Source organism: Mustela lutreola, chromosome 17, assembly GCF_030435805.1.
Source record: "Mustela lutreola isolate mMusLut2 chromosome 17, mMusLut2.pri, whole genome shotgun sequence".
NCBI lineage: Eukaryota > Metazoa > Chordata > Mammalia > Carnivora > Mustelidae > Mustela > Mustela lutreola.
This window is the reverse complement of record NC_081306.1, coordinates 37,015,755-37,031,263: the sequence shown is the minus strand read 5'-3', so window position 1 is coordinate 37,031,263 and position 15,509 is coordinate 37,015,755. Positions and strand designations below refer to the sequence as shown.

General features: G+C 45.5%; 1 protein-coding gene across 3 annotated transcripts in view; it reads right to left on the bottom strand.

Annotated features, from left to right (window-relative positions):
• Positions 1-15,509, bottom strand: part of SDK1 (sidekick cell adhesion molecule 1) — an 867,118-nt gene that overhangs the window by 146,267 nt on the left and 705,342 nt on the right. For all 3 annotated transcript variants that reach the window (XM_059154465.1, XM_059154466.1, XM_059154467.1), the window contains exons 18-19: positions 2,158-2,273; positions 224-416 (exon numbers count right to left, since the gene is read on the bottom strand). In XM_059154465.1, coding sequence (XP_059010448.1) covers positions 224-416; positions 2,158-2,273 — 309 coding nt within the window. The remainder of the gene's footprint in view (positions 1-223; positions 417-2,157; positions 2,274-15,509) is intronic.

Genomic DNA, 15,509 nt, shown 5'->3' with positions numbered 1-15,509 from the left:
GTTAGCCTGGCTTCCAGTTCCAGAGACCACCTCCTGCCGCTCATCACCAATACTTCCCACTGACTGATCTCCCTCAGTCACGCAGACTGCAAACTCTCTGAGGACATGGAGGTTCCTGATGACCCTCTCAGCCCCGGCCCGGCGTGGGATAGGACGGTGGTGGGGACCTCCCTGACGCCTGACTTGTGACCGTTGAGAAGACACGCAGTGGAGCTGTACTCACTGTCTTCATGAGTCCAGATGAGCTGAGGCGTGCTCGGAGGCCCATCCCCCGGAGTGGTGAAACACAGAACGGAGGTGAAGTACGCCGTGAACTTCTTCAGGTTCGTTATATACCCGTGGTGGACTCCGTGGAAATCTGGCGCAATGGTGACCACAGTGGTGGCCTCAGGGACCTCAGCTGGCCACGCGAGGAGCTATGATGAGACACGTGGAGAAAGAGATGCTTTTGAACTGCACATCTTCACTCTTGAGTCTGTTATCAGGATTTTTAGTTTGTAATTAATGTATTGTCAAAGAAAGCAAAGTCACAACTAAGAAACTCCATAAAGCCTACATTTTATAATGCCGCTAAAAATCTGGAGTTGAAAAGATATCTCACAGATAACTGAACACAGATATGTACATATACATATATTTTATACATGTATATAAAAACAAAATATCTAACTTTAACCCATGTTGGAATAATAGACACTCCTTAAACCTTCACTTAAAGATGTTCCAGAGTGTAACTTTTTTTTAACACTAAGCAATAAAGACAACACCATCTTTATTCGACTTAATCAGTACAAAGAAACATAAGCACAAATATCAACAAAACATGAACACAGATTTTTTTTCCCCCCCGGGTAGGCATCTACTCTGCCTCAAAGACAAGCCCCTGATTCAATAGGAACGAATCTTAATTATTTATGATTTCTATCACACTGGTTTTCTGAAAAGAATTTTAGGAGGTTGAGTCCAATTTTAAAGAAATATAGTACACGTACGCATTCCAAGGGAAGTCATTTTAACGTTTGGGCAACATTATGTATGAGCATGACTTTTAATTCCTTTGACACCAAACATTTCCCGGGTTAATTAGGTTTGAAGGTTGACATGCTGCAGGACACAAAGCGTATTTGTATAGATCAAACCCACACTGAGCCATTGAATGAATGCTCTGGTCTTGCCAATAAGACTTGACAGGAAAGTCAAGGAGGCAAAATCATCTTGGTTGATCAATATGATTTTCTTTCAGACAAAGCTTCTGAGTGTAGATTCCTCTGGGGAATTGAAAAGGAAAAGAAAAGGCAGGGCAAATTCTTAGCTACCTCTGCCTTTCTAGTGAAAACAAAAAAGTGTTTTTGTAAGTTGAATCCAAATGGGAGAAAAAAAATTTGAACCATGTGTCTAAGGAAATAATACTCTTTGAATCTGAAATTACCAAGAATTCAAGCAGAACACGTGGAGTCCTTTTTCCACAAAGATCTTCCCTGAGTTTACCTGTTAAGGCAGACCACTAGTGACTATGCTGTAGCTAAAACCAGGATGGGATCCCAAGTCCAACCAGGAGCTGATCTAGAAGGCAAGACGGACTACACCTTTGGAAACTGCATCCAAATACATCTATGAAAGTAAGAGATGCTGGTAGCTAAGGACAGAGGGAGGTTGGACAGAGGGAATTTTTGGCTCTAATTCAGGCCAGGTAGGTGCCCTGAATTCACTGAACAGAACTTTCTCTGATGTTGAGATGGGGAGGGACTAAATATCTTCATTTTCTAGAAGTCTCATTCCCTTGCATCGAGCGCCCTTTGTTCTAAGTTGGTGCTCCCGGGAGAGGTCTCTTCTCCAGGAAGATGTGGTTTGCACAAATACTGGTTCCAATCAACCCAGATAGGTTTTCCACTGCTAATTTAAAAATGGATAGCTTTTCTCAAAAGAAGTTGCTCTGTTACGTATGACCACCCACTTAAAAACTAATAATTTGAGTTTCTGAACCCATAGAGCAGAGAAGACCTTGGATAAATGGTGACACCCCCACCCGACCACCAAAGCTAACACACTTGGTAATTTTATGTGGTGGGTTCTCCTCAAAATAAGAAGTGGGCAGCCTTCTCATTGGTCACAAGACTGTGACAGACCAGGATGGCCATCCAGGGCTGAACCATGTACCTTGTATCCCTGGTTGATGCCATTGATGAACTGCTGAGGCGGAGGGTTCCAGAGGAATTGGATGGTTGTGGAATTCACAGCTTCTGTCTGCACGTTCTGTGGGGGTGCAGTAGGCACTGTTCCAAGGCAGTCGTGGAAGACGGCAAAACAAACAGTAGGAGGCCCAGTAGGGAGGAGAGAGGAGAAAGAAACTCTTAGCTGCCACTCATGATTCACAGGCCATTACAGCATTGAGAACAGGGAAGTGTGATAAATGTTTCTGGAAGCTAATAGTGGCATTACAAAGAAAAAGAACTGGGGCTATTTCTCATTTTCTGCGGGAGAATTCTTTAAGGCATCGGCGGAAAAGTGGACCGGATCACCTCATTCCATGGGTGAGGCTTTCTCAGGGATCCCCAGATAAATAGCGAAGGAGAGCTTTCTCCGGTTCATTTCTCAGTTACTCAGGGTTTGAGATCTAGGCAAGGTCTCATTGAGAGACCCCCTCCCCCAGCAGGTACCACTATGTTTCAAGTCCATTAATCCTCTATATGGAAAAACAAAAAACAAAAAACAAAAACCACCCTCTCCCATATGGATTGTTCATTCATTTGGAGGCTAAATTTCTCTTTATCTGTTACAGGGACCACCATTTTGTCTTTCTGTTATTGACCAGTTAAACACTTGCAAAATGGCTTGTATTCCAGAAGTTGCGATCTTGGGGAGATACTCATGCAACAGAAATAAGCACACAGCTCTCTGGGGCAGGGGATGCCCAGGACAGAGCAGTTGACTCTGCCCCAGGAAAGCACGGAAGTCTTCCATGAGGAGGCACCTGGACTAGGTCTGGAAGAAAGGGCAGATGTCTGAAGAGGAAAAGGCCTTCTCCATTGGGAAGATGGAGTGAGCAAGGCCTGCTGTTACGAAACCCTCTTGTACCATGAGAACACAGTGCGCGGGCTAGAGACGGGTCATACAGGGGCAAATGGGCGTGGGAAGTCGCCTTGGGTACTGCCTTGTGCCAAACACAGTGGCTGACGACGTACACGGCACACCATGGGGAATCCAAAGTATATTGAAAAAGGCAACGATGTGTTGTGGCTAGCTGTTGAAGGACGAGGACCTCTGTGGCCTCAGAGGGGACCATTCCATGGGTTGTGATCCAACTTTCTGCCAAAGAAGGTCTTGGTTCTCTAGGGCCTTGTTTCAAAAATAACACACAGAAGCCAAACGGATCCTTGGGCTCCAGGTAAAGAAATAAAGATGACACAGAGTCTCCCAGCACAGAGCACATGGGGACAGAGCATGGTCCTGCTAAAGATGGCTAAGCCTTCCATTATTCCCATCTTGTTAGGCAGAAGTGAAAAAAGCATAAAAGAAGTGAAAAGTGAAAAAAGCAAAAAAATTCCCCCAAGCCCCTCAAGAGTACACTTCAAGTCATGCTCTCTTCTTATCTGCTCTGGACTCTGGCTGTGATATTCCCCCATCCCCTGCCTCTGCACGTCGCCAAGCAAATGGTCCGTTTCCCCATTCCGCATTTTGTAGATTAAAAAAAAAAAAAAAAAAAAAAAAGGCCAGGGGATCCTAGTGCCTGGGATGAACGTGACATCCAAGAACAAGAGGAAGCTGAACTAATAACTATAAAACCTGAACCTCTCTTGAGCCCACAGGAGAGCCAAGGTCAGCAGGGCCAGTGAATGTTGAGAAAAGATGGGCCTCTTGGAGGAGAGAGCGTGGGAGTGCCGGCTCACCTGGGACAGAGCAGGAGAGAGGACAGGGGGACGCCGCATAGGTGGGTAAGGAAAACTCAGTTCAAATTCCTAACAAAGTGCTAGAGGCTCAGTGGGGGCTGGCAGGGAGAGCAGAGTGTGTGTGTAGGCTGCGGACGCCCAGACAAGTTCAATACCGCGGAGACGCAAAGGAGAGAATCACTAGGGCCTTCTCATCGGAAGCCAAGTGAGCCAGGAGCAGTAGAGTGATATGTTTCAAGTACTGACGGGAAAATCTACGGTCCCAGGCTTCTTGTCCTGGAAAAGCGTCATAAAGGCATTTTCAGGAAGACGAACACGGAGAGAATTCATTCCCGGCACACCTGTGCTGTGAAAAACACCGGAGGCTTGTGCGAGCAGATGGACACCGAGGCTGATGATCTATGCAGGGAAGTGGGTGATTTCCAGAAATGGCTAAGATGATGGTAGGTAGAGTATATTTCTTATTTTTGACTCACTCTCAAATATGGCTGACTGTTGAAGCAACCAAGGTAGCATTCCACTGGGACTTACAGCAGGAGTGCGAGTGAGACAAGGGGTCCCAACCCCTGAGAGATGGGGAGAGGCCCCGGGGCACCGACCAGGCTCATCCGCCGTACACGGGACAAACTTTAAGATCAACTGGGACTCAATGAGGAGATCTATAGTAAACCCCAGAGCAATCACTAAACGAGTCCGGAAAAGGGATCTAAGATAAGGCAAGACTGGGGAAAATAATGTAAATATAGGAATATCTAATTAATCCCGAAGCAGGCAGGCCGAAGGAATGGAAAAGGAGAAAACAGGAGAGGGAGCAAATAGAAAACAACTGGCAAGACGATAGATTTTAACCTCATTTTTCAAGTCGCGTAGCATGTAAACAGTACACATACCAACAAAAGACGGGCTATCAGATAAGAAGCAAGGTCCAGCTGTGTGTTGTCTAAAAGGATCTCACTTAAAAGGTGGAGACACAAAGAGATTACAAATAAAAGAACAGAAAAAAATACATGCTGAAAAAAATGACGCCTTGGGAGCACAGAGGGACAGCGCAGGGGGATTTTGGGGGTGAAAGAGATGGCCCAACTCCATTGCGGTTGGGGCTGTGGCTGCCGTGCGTTTATCAAACTGTATCCAACCGTACACCAAAAAGGGGGAATTTTTTTCGTATTCTGTAAATTATATCATTGGGAATCTGACTTCTAAAAAAGTGCTTTAATCTCTTTGATGTTTTTCTGCCCCCGAGAGGTGATGTCTGGGTCTGGGCCCCTTGCACAGAGGCTCCACGGGTCCTCCAACCAGCAGAATACCTCCCAGGCCCTACTGAGCCTGAAGCGTCTATGCTCCAGGCCCAGCCTCTCTGGGAGCACCCGGAGCAGCCCTGTAAGAAGGCCGGGACCCTGACAGCACCCTGCAGTCCCAGGGCAGCCCAGCCTTGCAGCTTTCCCCGCAGAGGCCCTGACTTGTGCTTGGATCCACGGCCACCCCCCGGCCCCCCGCCGCCAGCCCCGCCCAGCTGCCAGTGCACTGAGGAGCCACCCGTCCAGGCCCACTGCGGTTCCAGGCCCCCAGCACGAAGACATCTAAGAGAAGGCTGCTTGTCGTAAACCTCCAACTGTCTCAGGGAGAGGGAAGAGAAGTCCCGGGGGGAACTGGGAGGACACTCCGAAGGGTTTGGCTTCTTTTCTTAGATGCTGTGCCCGCAGGGGCCGAGGAATGCAACGCTCTTTGCGGGCTTCCTTCTGGGGTCTCGTGGGCCCAGTTACTGACTCTAGAATTCCATAAAACGTTCCCATCCGACGCCGCGAGAGTCCCTAGATAACACCACGCTGATCTAACGTTTTTAAAAACTTGGCATTTTTGCATAAATTAAATTGAACGATGATCTCCTAGGGCTCTAAGGGGATGTCTAGCAGCTCTGCATTTCTTTCTGGCACCACAACGGGCACGCGGAGGGGCTGCTGCTTGCCTGAGTCGGCCTGTTCAGCCTCACATCACGTCAGTACAGCTCTTCGCCTGCCCACATCTCAGCAAAACCCCGGGGAGCTGGGCTGCCCCTCATCAAGGAGGCAGTTCTGTCCTCCCTTCTCATTCCCCGGGGTCATGGAAAGTCAGGAGGCCAGCAGGGCTCTGCCGGCCGCACCCCTGCACCCAAGTTCATGGGGCTGGATGTGCGTTCCTTCCCAAAGTCCCGGGAAGCAGGTTCTAGAGCCTGAGATTCCTTTCTCTCGCCCACCTGGGGCTTTGTCCAAAAAAATCACCAGTTGTCCCAGCCACCTTTCAGCTTCTTGTCACCCTAATTATTGTCATCAGAAATGACTCACCAATACAAGGATGATGGAATTAAAAATTCCCTAGAGGGAGAGAAAGAGCTGTAGCCAGGAAATCCTTCTCCGCAGTGTTCCCCACAGAGCTGAATGGCCTTAATTACTGCAGGCCGTGGAACCCTCCTCTTGTAAGGAAAGGCAGGAGCCTCGCTCCCAGGTGGGACTTCTCTGCAGTCTTCACAGAAGAGCTCAGGGAAGCAGGGAGGGGCGCCTCCCGCTGCTCTGAATTAGGCCTCCAGGGATGGTTCCCTCCCCAGATAATTAGCATTTAAAGTGCAGTTCTTTCCTTGTCCCTAACTGCAGGCCTTGAAGTGGTCTGGTAAAGTGACAGGTGGTGTTATGCTCTTTTGTGGTTTTCTTTGCTTAAAAAAAATAAAATAAAAAAAAATAAAAAATCCTTTTTTTTTTTTTCCCTAGATGGTTCCCCCTGCACTGATCCTAGGATGCTCTCAGTCTTTAAATTCAACACAACTTAAACCCTGTCTTGATTCTCCCAGCCAAGGACGAGGAGCTCTGTCACATAAGCAGCCAGCACCCAGCACCCAAGGGCACCTTCCAGCTGTGGCACGTGGAGAGAGAAACCACGTGAGCAGTTTTAGGAACAGGAACTGATCCGTTACAGGCCAGCCTGTGGCCAGGATAAAGCCATGGCCAGAGGTGGGATTTCTTGGGATGGGCACGTAGGAGGCACCAACAGGAGGGAGGCCCTGTCCACTGGGTTATACCAGCACCAGAGTTGCTCATGTCCATCAATTCTTTGTTGTCGTCAGCCGTTGTTCACCGCCGCTGGAAAATTTACAACTGTTAAATTACATTTGAAAATCTTACCCAGGCTCCTAAAGGATGAATACCCAACTTTTGTAGCAACATGGACGGGACTGGAAGAGATTATGCTCAGTGAAATAAGTCAAGCAGAGAGAGTCAATTATCATATGGTTTCACTTATTTGTGGAGCATAACAAATAGCATGGAGGACAAGGGGTGTTAGAGAGGAGAAGGAAGTTGGGGGAAATTGGAGGGGGAGGTGAACCATGAAAGACTATGGACTCTGAAAAACAATCTGAGGGGTTAGAAGTGGCGGGGGTGTGGGAGGTTGGGGTACCAGGTGGTGGGTATTATAGAGGGCATGGATTGCATGGAGCACTGGGTGTGGTGAAAAAATAATAAATGCTTTTTTTCTGAAAATAAATATATTGAAAAAATTTTAAAAAATGAATAAATAAAATATTAAAAAAAAAAAAAAAAAAAGAAAACCTTACCCAGGCATCACGTATTGATGAGTGAGAGGAGCCAAAGTAAAGTCTCTATGCTTTGTGATTCCAACTACAGGATATCCTGGAAAAAGCAAAACTATGGAGGTAGTGCATCCATAGTTTTCGGGGGTGGGGGGTAGGCAGAGCACAGAGGATTTTTTAGGGGAAACTATTGTGTATGATTTCATCACGGACACATGTCATTACCCTTCTGTTAAAAGCCACAGGGGGTACAACACTGAGAGTGAACCCCAATGTGAACTACGGATCGTGGGTGCCAGTGATGTGTAGCTGAGTTCCTGGACTGTAACAGATGCACCCAGCATCCTGGGGGAAGCTGATGGGGAGGCAGCCATGGTGGAGAGGGGTATGGGGTACACGGGAAATCTTTGCACCCTCCACTCAGTTTTGCTGTGAGCTTAAAACTTCTCTAAAAATAAAGTCTATTTAAAACACAAGGGGCACCTGGGTGGCTCAGTTGGTTAAGCAACCGCCTTCGGCTCAGGTCACGGTCCAGGAGTCCTGGGATCAAGTCCCGCATCAGGCTCCCAGCTCCATGGGGAGTCTGCTTCTCCCTCTGACCTTCTCGCCTCTCATGCTCTCTCTCACTGTCTCTCTCTCAAATAAATAAATGAAAATTTAAAACACAAAATGAGCCGTGACTTTGCTAGACGCTTTCTGAATCCAGTCCGTGGTAACGACTTTCCTAGAGCATCCGTAGGGAGGCCCCAGGGCAGCAAAGTGCACAGCGCCCTCCCTGACATCCCCATCAGCCCATCTTCTCAAGTTCACTTCCATGTTCATTTTCACCCCGGCACACACAGAGGGTGTGCGCAATTATGGTTATTTCCTGGTGTGAGGTGTTCCCTGGAAAGATAGGAAGGATTTTTTAAAAATTTCCTTCTTCCTCCTCCCTTTCCCTTCTTCCTGGCTACTCATGTAAATTCAGCAAGATCTGATTCTTGATAGATTTCAACATGAATCCTGGGTTTCAGAAATATAAAAATGTTTTAAAATAATAAGCTACCTAAATAAATCAACTCATTAAAGAGGACAACAGAGTTTTACAGCTTCAAATAATTGACTTTTTGAAATATTTGGGATCAGAGAGTACATAATTAATATTTATAGGTCATGAATTTTTCAAAATTTCAGGTCTTTAATCAAATAGAAACGAACGTGTCAATATTGCCTAGTGGATGCTTCCCTTTTTTTTGGATTTTTTTCACTCAAAAAATTCATCTGTAAAACTTCTTAAGAATACATGTAGCACCCAAAGAACAAATAATCCAACCAAGAAATGGGTGGAAGACATGAACAGACATTTTGGCAAAGACGACATCCAAATGGCCAACAGACACATGAGAAAGTGCTCAACATCACTTGGCATCAGGGAAACATAGATCAAAACCACAGTGAGATACCACCTCACATTGGTCAGAATGGCCAAAAATAACAAGTCGGGAAATGACAGGTGTTGGCGAGGACACGGAGAAAGGGGAACCCTCCTGCACTGTTGGTGGAAATGCAAGCTGGTGCAGCCACTTTGGAAAACAGAATGGAGGTTCCTCAAAAAGTTGAAAATAGAGCTACCCTATGACCCAGCAATTGCACTTCTGGGTATTTACTCTAAAGATACAAATGTAGGGATCTGAAGGGCCATATGCACCTGAATGTTTATAGCAGCAGTGTCCACAATAGCCAAACTACGGAAAGAACCTAGATGTCCATCAACAGAGGAATGGATAAAGAAAGTGTGTTCTATATATACAATGGAATACCACGGAGTCATCAAGGGAGATGAAATCTTGCTATTTGCAATGAGGTGGATGGAACTAGAAGGTATTATGCTGAGCGAAATAAGTCAATCAAGAAAAGACAATCATCATATGATCTCTAATATGAGGAATTTGAGAGGCAGGTCAGGGGATTGTGGTGGGTAAGGAGGGAAAAATATGAAACAAGGTGGGATCGGGAGGGAGACAGACCACAGGACCCTCTTAATCTCATGAAACAAACTGAGGGTGGCTGTGGGGGTGGGGGAGTAGGGAGAGGGTGTCTGGGTGATGGACATGGGGGAGGGTATGTGCTATGGTGAGTGCTGTGAAATGTGTAAACCTGATGATTCACAGACCTGTACCCCTGGGGCAAATAATACCTTATATGTTAATTTAAAAAAATGCATGCAAACGAACTTTTTGAAAAGTTGATTTCTGAAGTCATTGGGGCCCACAGTCCACTGTAGGCACTTTATATTTAAATATATAAGTACTTATTAAAATTATTTATGTCTATATTATTGATACTATTTTGTATTTATAGAGACATAATGAACAATGTTCTGATTAAAGGGGGCCACTGGGGACGGCTGGGTGGCTCAGTTGGTTAAATGTCTGCCTTTGACTCAGGTCATGATCCCAGGGTCCTAGGATCAAGTCCCGCATCAGGCTCTCTGCTCAGCGGGGAGTCTGCTTCCTCCTCTCCTTTTGCGCCCTGCCCCCTTCAACCCTGCTACTTGTGCTCACTTTCTCTCTCTCAAAAAAACTCAGAAATAAAAGGAGTCATCAGGTACACCACGTCAGAGAGTAAAAGAATTTTCTACCCGGGGAATGTCAAGGCGATGATCTGAGACTGAAGTCTGTGTGCTCAGATCATCTTCTTCAGCCTGAAGTCAGTCTTTGATGGCAAAGGAAGGGGATGAAGTGAGCGAGGATCCCAGGCAGATCACGCCAGCCCTGATCCTATCCAGAAAAGACTAGAAGTGGGAAATTGGCTGTAGCTACAAAATAGGAAGGAGGGGTATTTACGAGTTTGGTTACAACCGTATCAGGTTGAGGACAAGAGGCTGGCTACAATGACCGGCTCCTGAGAGTTAAGACCAACGCTCCTCTCGCTGCTGCGGGATCCTCCACATTGCCGGACCTGCACAGAAACTGTCGGCGACACGCCTGGGGCTGGTGGGCACGGGAGACAGGACAGAAACCCCTTCTGAGGAATGTGGTGGGGAGCTGTGTGGACGACACGTCAGACGATGCAGGGATAAACTTAGTGGGAAGGCTATTGAAGCATGACGTTCTGACTCACTCTCAAAAGAAATGCTGAGAACGTTCCTTATGTTGTAAAAATGCACACCTGTGTTAGACCGAGCCTCCTGCTCGTGAAGCATTTCCTGGATCAGCTCTACGGGGGTTCTGGAGATGCCCTCAGAAGGAAGTGGGGAGGCCAGGAGAGCTCAGGAGAAGATGCTCTGCGAGAGGCCGGCTGGCAAGGCCTCAGTTGAGGCCTTCTAGGTGTCCTCACTTGAGTCCGAGGGACTGGGTTTTCCCACGCCCGCAGTAGCGCCATTAGCCACAGACTGGCCTTTGGCGGGGCAGGGAGCCCTGGGGGAGGCAACGGGCCGTTCTTGGGGGGGGGCGGTCACAGCAGTGAGCCCTGAGCTGGCCCTGTTCCAGCGCTGGGGGAGGGCAGGCAGGCCCCCCAGAGCAACTGATCGGTATGGGGGCACCGCAGCAGACACCACTCCAGACACACTAGGAAGGATGAAATAGCCAAACGCTAAATGGATGTTGGGAATAAACAAGGCGTCAAAGAACAGAGTTATAAGTTTTGCATACCAAAGCCAACAGCACGGTATAAAGATTTTACTGCCACATTCAATCCGAAAAGCCTCAGATATAAGAAGTCCATTGTTTTATTCACAGGGAAGTTCTCCTCAGTAAGAGGTGGCCTGTGGCCTCAGACTCCTCATTAAATGATGCTATCGGAATGGTAAATCTAGTAATATCCAAGACCTTTTTTTTTGTTACTGTTTTGTGAAAGACCAAAAAAAAAAAAAAAAAAAAAGAAAGGCATCCCTTTTGACAAAAGATTTCTTTTGAGGGACTGTAGATAATGCTACATGTCAGGTGAGGTTAGAACTACCAGTATTCATCTGCCCGTGATGCAGACTTTTCGGAAATAATGATCTGGACTAAGTGTGTCTCTGGGCCACCTGACGTGCCAGCTGTTGGTCTTCTGATAGCATCACTCGAAAATGGGAATTTTGTTTCCTATTTCTTTCTTTCTTTCTTTTTTTTTTTTTTTTTTTTTTTTTAGATTTATTTATTTTAGAGAGAGAGGAGGGGGAGGGGGAGAGGGAGAGAATCCATAAGCAGACTCTCCTGCTGAGCGCGGAGCTGGATCTGGGGCTTGATCCCAGGACGCTGAGATCATGACCTGGGCCGAAATCAAGAGTCGGTTGTTTAACGGACTGAGCTGCCCAGGTGTCCCCCCCACCCCGTTTCCGACTTCAAGTTCAGATGGAAGCCTATGGACTGTTGGAAAGCAGACCCTCCCAAGGATGTGTGAACTGTATTGTTCACTTTTGTTATCGGTTTTGGAGACTGGGTGTCACGATGAAGATTTGTGGAAGCAGGAGTTATTGGTACTAACAGTGGCTGAGTTAACTGACAATCTTTTTAAAAATATTATTTATCTATTTGAGAGCGAGCAGAGTGAGCGAGAGTGAGCACATAAGTGGACGGGGGTAGGGACAGAGGGAGAGGGAGAAGCAGACTTGCTGCTGAGCAGGGACCTGGGATGCGGGGCTCAATCCCAGGACCCTGGGATCACAACCTGAACCAAAGGCAGATGCTTAACCGATGGAGTCACCCAGGTGCCCCACTAACTGATATTTCTGAGCACCCGAGTGGACAGAGAACTGTGGATAGAGAACTGCCAAGACCTCGTGGAAGCATCCTGACCCAAAGAGGGTCAAAGCAGAAACTCAGCTTGGCTATGGAGTTAACTGTGCACTCGTGGTAAGAGAATGGATTTTATAATTCTAAGGAGTCACTGTTTGAACTCTGAAGGCAAAATATTAAGACTGACAACAACACCTGTGTAGATTCATACAAACACCCATTATTTTGAAATACTTGCTATGAAAAACATTTGCTCAGAATCCAATCCATTCACCTCATCACAAAAAAACATTCAACATTATGTCTGTCAAGGAAATAAAAGGAAAAGCTGTTAACCTAGGGGAACATTATACTCGTAAAGTGCCATTTAAGGAGGCTGAATTATCTGCATTCCGGTTATCGGGAAGGAAGAGGTTTCTCCTAACTGGGGAAAAGGTAGTAAATAATCTTCAAGCATGTGATCAGCTACTTGTACAAGTACTTTCTTGTCAGTGGTAACTTCCACGTACTTGAAGAGGTTAAAAGCCTGCACGCGGTCTGAACAGGGCCATCTCAAGAACAAAACCAGACACTAAGGCCATGACGTTCACCAATCAAGGTCAAGTATCTTACTATAGATCTTGAGAGTTATGATTGGGAAGGTTTACACAAATTCAGCATATAATAGTTTCTGTTACATTATCCAAAGGTGACCAATGAGGCTTAAAAACAATACTGTTATGAATCCATGGGCTGAAATGTATTTGAAGCTTTCCACTTTACTGTAATTATTACTAGCGTTGATTTTCACAGGTTCCCAACTTTAACTAGTGGGAGCCTCTCTAGGTGGGTATGAGTCTTTCCGACAAGCCCTCCCTGGCATTCAATGGTTTCTTTGCTTTTTCAGAGGTCAAGATCTAGCAGGCTTCTCTTACGTATTACCTGCCAGAGACCTGACCTGGAACCATCCATTGACTTATCCAAGAAAGCTTGTTTATTTTTGTGGTTCCTTGGAAGCTCAGTGCTCCTGGGTTGGTTCCAATTTCTAGACCTTTTTAAAAAATCCTTTTTGTTTTTTTCAGATAAAGTCATCATACTATTAATTCAAATTCAGAGTTTCAACTCTGGCAAAAATCTCAGTTCCCAATTTTAGCCTGTTTTTTCCCCTCCGGTTTTTGTTTTTATGCTTGGATTATATCCTGCTAGGGACACACTGTCAAATGATCATGGTTTAAACAGACTTGAAGTAATCGCTTTCTATTTGGTTATGCTACCAATCTGAAATACACTTATACTATTTTTTTTCAAAAATTGCCTTTCATTTTTTTAGAACTTTTTTTTTTTTTTTAAAGATTTTATTTATTTATTTGCGAGAGCGAGAGCAAGAGAGGGAAAGCACAGAGGGACAGTGACAGGGAGAAGCGGACTCCCCATTGAGCAGGAAGCCCAAATTCGGACTCGATCCCAGGACCCCGAGATCATGACCTGAGCTGAAGGGAGATGCCTAACTGACTGAGCCATGCAGGTGGCCCTAGAATTTCTTTTCTAAATGTTTTAAAGTTAATTTAGTTTCATAAACAGATCAAATAGATACATGGGCTTGAAGTTGATGAGAAGCCTGATTTCTATTTGTGTTCCCTTTCCCCACAGGGGCTGTTCTAGGAATGCCCGAGTTCCTTCCTGACAGCTGTGTGATGGTTTATGAGCCGGGCTTTGTCCCGCTACGACCTTGGTGATGGACATTTTGGTAGGTCTGGTTCTCATGGAACCTCCAGGGCTGCGCTGGACAGTCTCCTGGATGGGCCTTCCCATCTTCCCATTTGTTGACATGTGTCTCATTGAAGTAAGTTCCCACAGGTCGGGGGTAGATGGTCTTGCCAGTTAGCAGCATTAGAAGTTCTCCAGTTTTGGGTAGAAAATGAAAAGGAATTAGCAGTATTTTAAGATGAGACAGATAATTTTCATTTTGAAATATGTGAAACTTACAAAGAATCTGAAATTATATGAAGACTTTTTTTTTTAAAACTGTTTGATGGTGAGCTACCAAGGTATGCCCCTCGTCCCCCAAAACCCATGGTGTGTAATTCCTAAAAAAAGACATTCACCACCTGACCACAGGGAGCCGCAGAACCCAGAAAGTCAGGACTGCCTCTAACCCAAAATTTCTCCTCTCCGGTAAGGAGCCCGGCCAGATTCCGCGCTGCTTTCAATTCACGTCTCTTCAGTCTTCAAGCTGGAGCAGTTGCTCAATTCTTCCTCGACTTTCATGGCCTGGGCATTTCGGGGTATTCCAGACTAATCTGCTGTGTAATCTGGGCCCCATTTATGTCTGGTGTTTCTTCTCGACTACGTTCCAGCCACGTGTCTTAGCCAGGAGGAGCACAGAGCTAGTGCTCTGTTCTTTGGTGGAGTCCTCTCTCTGGTGCACGATTTTGTTCTGTCCTGTTGCTGGGGATGAAACCCCCGCTGCCAAGTTTCCCCTCCATAGAGTTATCCCTTTCCCCCTGTCAGTTGTATGCATTTTGGGGGGAGATGCTTTGAGACCATGCAGACCTGTTCCTCTTCGGACGTCCTCCCGCAAAAGGTGGCATCCACCGCCCTCTGCTGCCGGACCTGCCTCTGTTTGTGTCTTGTTGCCTTCCCAGCAGCAGGGAGCAAGCATGCCTGTTTCAGGCCTTATCACGGAATACTGTCAAATTTTCACATTTTTGCCAAAACGATAAGTGAGAAATGGTGTCTCTGTGTAGTTTCTCTTTGTGCTCCTCTTATTTTGGCAAAAGTGAGCATTTTTTCATGTGGCTAAGGCTCATTTGCACTTCTGTTAATTCTCTTTTCTTATTTCTTGACTTCTTTCTCTTGCTTACAGGTCTTTTTTCTTCTCTATTTTAGAAACTCTTAAGGTAGAGCTTAATATACAGCTAATAACAACTTGTGTAGGATAGAATTTGCTTTTTTTCCCCTCCTTGCTTTTTTTTTTTTGTATACAGAGTGTTTCAACTATTTAAACATTTTATGTAGTTAAATTCATCAATTATTTTCATTTATTACTTCTAGAATTTAAAAGAAAAGTTTTCCCCTCTTCCAGGTTATAATGGAATTTGCTAGTTTTTTTTTCTCTAGTACTACATGTTTTTATTTTTATTTAATTTTTTAGTTTTATTTTTTAAGATTTTACTTATTTATTTGACAGAGATCACAAGTAGGCAGAGAGGCAGGCAGAGAGAGAGAGAAGACAAAGCAGGCTCCAAGGCAGAGGCTTTAACTCACTGAGCCACCTAGGCAGTTTTAAAATAATTTTAAAATATTTTAATATTTAATTTATTATTTTTAATTAATATTTTAATTTAATATTTTTAAAATATTTAAAATATTTTATTTTTATTA